Raw genomic sequence first — 9078 nt, forward strand, 5'->3', positions numbered from 1 at the left:
AGTAACTGTGCAAGGGACGTATCTCCATTATCTGTCAGAACAGAAGAGAATAATGTCCTATGAGCATGTTATGAGAATTAAATTAGACAACGTATGGCAAATGCTTACAGAGAAACTAGAACCAGTCAGCATTCAAGTGTAGTTTGTCACCAATGTATCTGTCACTTTATTCATTTTACTCATCTATTTAACATTGCTACAAATGCCACCTACAAATGTAGGTTTCTGACCATGTGACTCCCTATTGACAAGTTCTCCCCTAAGTTCTATTCTAATTGGATCTAAAATATTCAGCCTCTCTTCATAGGGACCCACCAAAAACATGACACCACGATTTGAACAATAGTTTACAGATACAAAGCACTTCCACCAACATTGTTTTACAACCACTTAGAATAACCAGGAACTTGTCTCTGTTTTTAGAGAAACTGAGGCTGAAAAAGACAAATGACCTAGACTTTCTAGGTCATAATATGTCACAACTGTAGACATACACTCACAGAATGCCTGGTTCCCTCTGTCACATCAAACCTTCCAGAAGTGCAAGACTAGAACATTTTCATCTGTCCCATGCTGGCTGAAGTGCCTTCTTTGGATACCAAATCCTTAAAAGGAAAGCACTAGCATATCCATTCCCCTGTTGCTACCTCACTCAAAGGTAATGCCTGAAAGTGGCTGGATAAAGAAATGAGATAAGGAAAAGAGAATATTTTCCAAGATTTTTAAAGCATTAAACCATGACGTATTTCATCTCTGCCAATTCACATGCAATCAACTGCGAAATTATACTTAACAGCTAAGAGTTGGAGCAGAGACCCTAGCAAAGGATGGTGTTCTGTGACTTAGGGGAGCCCCATCCTCACTGCCACAAAGGAAAATGAAAGGGGAGATCTACGATCAGACCTGAAATACTTTATTTGAAACAATTTCTAAACGCAGGCCACTTGCTGGGGGACAGGGAGGGGAGGCCTTCGAGGCTACATGAGCTCGGATGTGGCAAAGCCCTACAGTCAGTTGCTCTGGGAGGAAGTGGGGCACAGTGGTTTCGAGCAGAGCTTTGGAGTCAGACAGGCCTGCTCAAGAGTCCTGGTGTTGCCACTCACCTGCTCTATGGCCTTGGACTTGTCACGTCAACATGCCGAGGCTCAGTTTCCTGGTGTGAGATGGTGCCCCTCGTTGTGTGGCCACCTGCAGACCGTGGGGTGAGATAATGCACACGCCAGCACTCGGCATCCTGCCCATGGCACATCCCCAGTTAACGAACTTGTACCGTGAGGATGCTCTCAGCTTTCAGTCACTCGATCTCACACTAGATTCTGCTGCCCCATTTTGAGAGTATAAGATAAAACAGTATAGGGTGAGTTACTAAACCACTCAAAACAACTCTTAAATGTAAACAAGAGCATATTTAATGTTGCTTTTTGGAATAGGTCCACGCTGACATACAGTAGTCTACAAAGGCGTACACATTTTGAAACGTGAGAAACATAGACCTGAGTTCAGGCAGGCAAAAATTAATACGCGCTCACATAGGACAAGCATAACATGGATTCCAACAAAATGACCTATTTTTATTTCTTACCCCTGCAAGACTGGCAGAGTTCTGCCTCCTTCCGTCTCAACTTTGTGGCACGGCAACCCAATTTCTTTTTTGCTCTCTCCTTTAAGAATTCATGGTCCCTTAAGAAAGGCAGACCCCAACTGGCCTCAACCTCTGCCAGGTCCCACCACAGGGGAGGATTTCCACCTGGATTCCTGTTTCCCGGTGTGAGGGTTCCCAGAGGGAGATTTTAACAGCAGAGGGCTCGTCTGTGTATTTGCTGAGGTGAAGACAAAGCTGTGCAATGCGCTCTCTCTGTCTTCAATCCCTCCACTCCTTTGCCCAAGGATTCCTCTCCTCCTTTGCTCACTTAGATAAGGTACCTGAGTCCTTCTGTTTTCACACACCACACACCTCCCTTCAGCAGGAAAGAAAAACTTGGGACCAGCTACTTTAGTGAATAGAAATTCATTCCTGCTCACATTAAATCCACCCCACCCCCCCCCACCCAGAGGAAAATCCACATGACTTAGTTAAGACTGTTCACATGCCGGAGGAGAGGCTGCGGAGCAAAGGGCTAGAGAGAGATGAGCTCCCGTTGCCTCCCATGTGACCAGCTCTCAATACCTCCTACGCTCTGAATGCCCAAGGCAGAAAGCAGGATGGAGGGGCTCTCCAGTCAAGGGATATGGGTGACACAGAGGTGAGGGCAAACCATAGGCCTGGAGGACTGGAGATGTCTGGGTAGAGGCAGATATATCAGCCCCAGGGAACTGATGACATCCCAGCCACCAAGACTAAGATCCAGCTCCCTGGCCTCTTCCTGGATGTGAATGAGAGGTTGAGGGCAGCAGAGAGCAGTGTTGGGGAGGAACACAAATTTTACTTGGCCCCTGATTGCAGCACAAAAGAAGTGACCACTTTAGGAAACTTGCAAAATAGGTTTGGTTATATCAACTTAATCTAATCAGTGTCACGAATGCCAGCTGTCTTACCATTTATATATATGATGGGCATGTTATGCCAGAAAAATGACATACTTTAATAACAGTAACAAGTTTTATTTGATTAGGTAAGTAAGTTCTATACCCGGGTGCCTGCCTTTGCAATCTCTTCCTCAATTTACATAGTCCTCTGTTCTAAGCTTTAACAGTTTTTCAATGTTAAGGTCTTAGATAGACTGGGGTTTAGGAGGGGTAAGTGTGTCTCTACTTATTCAGTATTGTCCCAGAAAACTTTGCTGTGATCTGAGCATTTGCTATACAATTATCCTGTTCCTTGTGCTTGTGCTTGTGCCTTCTTTTTCTTTCAAGTGCTTCATATTCATGTAAAAGTTATTAATGAACTTTTCCCCATATACACATGCATATGTAGACAGCTTCCCAATTATTCTGATTAGATCCTAAAATTAATAAATTATGTTGCCAACTCAGATTAGAGTTCAAATGAGGACAAATGCAGACAGAACTTCAAGCCTGCTCTCGTTCGTGAGACCACCAACCTGACAGGAAACACTGGTGGGGAGAAGCAGGCAAAATACAGTAGTTTCTGAAATAAAAGTGAGAATTTCTTGCTTCTCTTCCAGGCTCTGATGTTAGACCTTGGAGGAGTCTGATTCTCTGGCTGAAAGCTTTCCCTCCAATCTTGTTCAGTAAATGAGAGGGTAGTACATAATTGTAGTTCTTGGGATCAAAGGCTAGATTGTAATATGAAAAGATTTTTTTAAATAATTACAGGGAAATATAGTGCTAACTGTTTAAAAATCATCAGGCAATATTAAAGTATCTTATGTCATTGTACCGTATTTCATATACAACTCCAAATAACAAGTGGGTGAAAAATTCATTGCAAAGATCGGTTTATGGTCATTTTAAATTTGACTACCTAGTAAAATGTAGTAGGCAAGTAATGTCAATAAAATGACTACTTTGGGTGAAAATAACTCAATTAATTTATGGCACAGTAAAAAAGACTATTTCACTCATACAGCAGTATGTGTTAGTGAATACGCAAGAAAAGACTGCAAGTGTGAAAAATAATTATGTACAAAAGCTATACATTTTGTTACTGCTTAAATAAAACATATCTTTAAATATGGAACTCTTTGGGTAACTCACTTCATTGTCCAAAATTATTGAAACTATTTTAGTTTTTTTAATCGAAGATGGGCTATTCATGACAGCTTCCCAAAAGATCTTCTAATTGGACCGGGCGAGAGATTCATTGGTAGAGGTATACTTAGTAAAAACATCCAGTGGACAAGTTCCATCAGCAACTGTATCCAAAAGGACAATTCTGCTGATTCTACCCTTGCTGGCTCAATTGCTCTCCCTGTCCCCAACAGACTCTGGGGTGAGTCTTTTGAGGTTTAGAAGATTTTGGTGGGCAAAGTCTTTTGAGGTTTAGAAGATTGTGCACTCATTCATGGAGAAGAACCTCCTCCTGTTGCGTCTCCTGGCTTGGTTGACAGCGGTGCGGACGGCACACTCAAACACCTGCTGTACCCCCCGGTTGCTTAGGGCTGAGCACTCCAGGTAGCCCTTTGCTCTCACATCCTGGGCCAGTCTCTTCCCTTCTATGGCACTGACGCAGGAGGCCCTGTGGGGGCCCATCTCCCGCTGGTCAGTCTGGGTGGCCACCACCAGAACGGGGGTACATGGCAGGTTGCTCCTGACCTCACCGATCCACTTGTTCTTCAGGTTCAGGAAAGAGTTATGGTTGGCCACAGAGTAGCACATCAGCACCACATCTGCCTGCTGATAGGATAGTGGGCGGATGCTCCTGAAGGCATCGTTGCCAGCTGTGTCCCAGAGGCCCAGGCTGATCTGGATGCCATCCATGAAGACATCCACACCGGTGTTCTCATACACTGTGGGTTTATAAGCCTCCGGGAAAGTTTCTGAGGTGAAGCGCACTAGCAGAGAGGTTTTCCCTACAGCAGAATCTCCTACCAACACACACTTGATGGAACTCATCATGTTCCCAGTCTAGATTCCGAATTTTGAGTTCAGAATTCCAAGGAAAGAGCCGTCAGTGAGCTGCTGAAGCAAACGCCATCCAACACAAGCAAAGAAAACCCGGGGGGTTGTGTTCTCAGCACCTCGGAGGGTTATCTGCAGAACAACACTTCTCCCTGTCTATCCAAGGAAGAGGCACGTTCTGCTTTGAAATCCTCCAATGTGGTGTCTTCAGCTGAAACAGAAAAAGAAAAGAGGAAAATGAGTCTTTCTTTTTTCCTTCTTTTGATGACGCAGAGCTTCCTCATTGGCAGACTGCTTAATCAGGGGCCCACCTCACAGTAGCAGCCCAGTCCTACTTGTCAAACCCACTTTTCCATGCAAGGGAAGCTTGGATCTGTCACACCCCGGCCCTGACCCACAACTCCACCCAGTGAAGAAACAGAGGCTGACTTTATCTCTAAAATCAGCCTAGTGATAAAAACAAGCAACTGCTCTGATCATAACATGAAAAAGACCTCAACAGCAACCTGGGGTGTGAATGAGACGTTTTCAAACAGTTCGCTCGGCTTCTGCACCAAGAAGCAGGGAAGGCAGCTGACGGTGCTGGCCGTCACCTCAGTTTCCGATGGGTCCCAGCCACTTTGGGAACTGCAAGCAAGAGAAATGTAATGAATGACAGGCACTATATTCATTTCTCTTCGTTTATTGATTAACCAGCCAGTCCTAGATACAAGAAATCACCAGAACTCTAAAAATTTGCTGTTTTTTCCCTTGAGGTTTTCTCTAAAACTGGTTGTAGATATAGTAGAAAGGGCACGGTCCTTGGCATTTTCTGCATCTGACACCAGGCTCCCTTTCCTAGGTGATGACATGGCTCTGGAGCAATCTCCAGACCTCAGTTTACACATCTGCAGAAATTTAGGAACCATTTCTCAGAGACGCTGTGAAGATGCCATTCTTTCTTTCCATGCTTTGGACAGCCCACCTATGTACAACGGGAACTATGCCAGGAGCCTGGTTAAGTAAAATAACATGCTTATAAGCTGCCATATCTGATGCCTGTGACTTAAATAGGACTGCATAAATATGACAGAATCTGAATGCCACGAAAGGGTCCAATTAATTCTCCTTCACTGCAGGTGAGAAAGCTCCAGACAATGAGATCAGCCTTGGAAACTGTCCTGTCTGCTGAGGGACATCGTACAAGGCCAGCCCAGCTTCTAACAGAGAAAAGGTCTTTCACACCAGAATTCAAAGTAAAGCTTATTCATGCACCCCGGGCTTATGAGTCCCCAACAGTGATCTCCCTGACATGGCATGTGAAAAGCAATATAAACCTATAGATCTGCTGTAAAACAAACATTTTTTAGATCATTCCTTTAAATTTTGCCTTCCAAGACATTTTTATCCTTGTCAACCCATGGTCTCTGTGTAATTAGACATGATAACTATTGCAAATGAATTAATCAAATAAATAATATATATGATTTTCATGGATTCTTTTTTTTTTTTTAACCATGCAAGAACTCAGTCACCTTAGTCAAGTCTTGGTTTCTTAGTCAAGTCTTGGTTTCTTCATAAAAATGAAAAAAAAGAAAAGTCCCATTTCATGCAATTATTGTTAAGATTCAGCATGTGGAGAATGAGACTTAGTGCAGAGCCAGGCACATAGGGTTTACAGGGAGTCACTGGGTTATCTATTTTCACTACTATTTATTTAAAATGCCCAATATTGAATGTCCAGCACATAGGGGCTCAGCTGTCAAATATTCAGCTGGACTGCATCTGAAAACTCATAGTCACGACGGTCCTAGAAACCTCTTTATATCAGACCTTTGAATAAGGGACTCCATTGTGTCTCAAATTTTAGCTCCTAAGCTCTGCAGATGACTCAAACATTTATGACATCCTTTTTACTTAGTCCAGGACTGAATGTTCTTAAGACACTTTTAAAGTTTGTTTATTTATTTATTTTTAATTGAAGTACCACTGGTTTACATCCTTGTTAGTGTCAGACAATAGAGGATTCACTCAGGTGCAATCACTGCAGTTCTCCCACCATCTTAAGACATCTTTAAGTTTTATTTTGGCCCCAATATAACAGAATCAAAACTAGAATCAAATCTGTGTATGGATCAGGCTTCTGCTTAGTACATAAAATTGCTCTAATACATTGAGTAAATTCAAATTTCATCTGCAAAAGGAAATTGGTGAGGGTCTAAAGTTCAGTAGAGGGCCTCCCCGGTGGCGCAGCGGTTGAGTGCTGGGTTGCGAAGCTGCCAGTGGCCTCTGCGGCGCCGGTTCGATCCCCGGCTGCTCCCCGGCCACCGGAGGAGGGTCCCACATGGCGCGCAGACCTCTCCTGCCGCCCGCTGCTCCCCTCAGCAGTGTACTTCGGTCCTCTGCCTGCTCTGCTCCCCGCTCTGGCTCTGGTGAATTCTCTCACCCTCCCACACTTCTGACTGTACCCAGTGCATGTATTAAAGCAAACAAACAAATAAATAAATTAAAAAAAAAAAAAAATAAAGTTCAGTAGATCTGGAATTGAACTTGTTACCCAACGGACTACCTGTGCCATAAGCTTAGAAGAGATTCTTGACCACCTATTAAGCTTTAGTTGCCTCCTCTGTAAAGTAGATGAAATAATATCTGTATCACAGGGTTGCTGAGACAGTTAAGTGTGCCTAGATGCATAAAATCCTCAGCATAGCGGTGTAGACATATACTATGTGCCGTCAGCACAGCAAGCACATAACAAGCAGCCCTTAATATTAACGACATTGTTAAATAAAGATTACTATTTTCTGCCTTCTTTCAAAAGGAATAAATTTTATTCTATTGTATTTCTGTTGTTGGTTTATTAGCTTTAAGTCTTTGTTATGTTAGTGGTTGCTTTGAAAGACAGAGTTTGACAGTAGTAATAAGAAAAAGAATAAAATATAATAACTACATACAATTATGAATAGTAAGCAGGGAGTCTGAAGTAGCACTAGAAAAGTTTCTCTAGCAAAGGCTGCTGTGTATCTTCTCTTTAGCCTGACTACAGAAAAAATAGGATTTCTTATAGCATAAAAATTAAAATATGATGTGAACAAAGAAATTGTTGCCTGAGATTTGACACCTAGGGAACTTCAAAGAGTCAGACTGCAGGAAAAGTCTCAGTTCAGTCAAGAGAACTTCATTCCCCAGGCATTTTGGGTTCTAAGAGGCATTTCGAGTCATCTTGCAGGCCTCAGTTTCTGAAATTGTAAAGTAACAATAATTGGATAAGATCATCTTTTTCTGTGGTTCTTGAAGCCCAAGGAGCAGTCTTTCTTGACTGCCTCGAGGAATACAAGAACACAGACCTCTGCATTACTCCGTGGCAGTAAGATGGATGCTAAATCTTGACCACAAGCACAACCTTGGCAGATGGCTAAGTGTGGAGCTGGAAAGGAAGGTGGGGCGGAGTCTGCCCAGGCTAGAGCAACACCCTATATGGACATAACATCATCTCCAGAGCGCGTGTCACATGTGTGCCACGTCTTCAGAGCGGAAGGTTAACGGGCTTGATTTCAGAGGGATTTCTCCTACAGGGAGAAATTTTCCCTAAAAGGGCCTCTGAGTGACAAATAGAAGTGAGTTTTAGTGGCAGGGATGCCCCTAGTATATGTCTCTCAGCGGGGAAGGGTTATCTCGAGTGACTTCAGAGGCGTCGTGAGGGAGGCCCCGGAGTGAAACTTGGAGGATTTAGATGCACAGCAAACCCTCAATCCCAGACCATCTTGGGACTCAGTCATTTTTGATTTCTCTTCCTTTCTCCTCTAGTTGGCATTTTCACAGAAAGGTTGTCTTCCTCAGGCCCTCATGTTTCACACACAGACAAAGGAGGGAAGGGAGACGTGGGGGCTTTCTATCTGCTCTGAGAAAGGGAGGGCCCGAGGATGAGGAACTCCCACTCTAGGCCATCTTCAGGAGAGCTGAGGGCTGTTCAGTAGGAAATCCTGGATGCATTTCCATTCTTACCCCAACTAACAGATAGCCACTCTCCACTACCGCTCTTTTTTTCAGACACACACTGTGCTAATCTATTTGCCTGGAAAGAGCCACCTTGTATTCACCCACTAATTCCTGCCTCTTCTTTAAAAATCTTTGATCAAGGGCCTCCCTGGTAGTGCAAGGGGTTAAGCAAAGAACTATGAAGCTATCCACAGCCTCTGCAGCATGAGTTCGATCCCCGGCCGGTCAGGGAGCAACCCACATGGCCCAGCAGACCTCTCCTGTCTCACCTGCTGCTCCCCTCAGCAGTGTATTTCAGTCAGTCTGCCTGTTCTGCTTCCCACTCTGGTGAATCCTCTCACCCCCTGCACCTCTGGCCTGTACCCAGTTCTTGTATGCATAAATAAATAAATTTAAAAAAATCTTTGATCCCCTGACCCCCTACTCTTATCAGGGACCCTCGATGTATTACCAAAATGCATGTCTCCTGCACTATCACACTCTTGAAATACTTACTCCTCTCGTGTTTCTCTCTCATCTGTGAAACCAGAATAAGATGTGCCCCCCTACCTCACAGGGTGCTTATAAGGCTCAGGTGGA

At 43.8% G+C, this 9078-nt stretch overlaps 1 protein-coding gene across 1 annotated transcript; it reads right to left on the bottom strand.

The window, feature by feature from the left end:
* Positions 1 to 3796: 3796 nt before the first annotated feature.
* RHOH (ras homolog family member H) lies at positions 3797 to 4518 on the bottom strand (the record flags this gene model as incomplete). The annotated part of the gene is made up of 1 exon (XM_084233310.1): positions 3797 to 4518. The coding sequence occupies one exon, from the start codon at positions 4516 to 4518 to the stop codon at positions 3943 to 3945; it is 576 nt and encodes a 191-aa protein (XP_084089436.1). The 3' UTR covers positions 3797 to 3942.
* Between the last annotated feature and the right edge of the window lie 4560 nt (positions 4519 to 9078).

This window comes from Talpa europaea (assembly GCF_964194135.1).
Source record: "Talpa europaea genome assembly, chromosome: 5".
In the NCBI taxonomy this organism is placed as follows: Eukaryota; Metazoa; Chordata; class Mammalia; order Eulipotyphla; family Talpidae; genus Talpa; species Talpa europaea.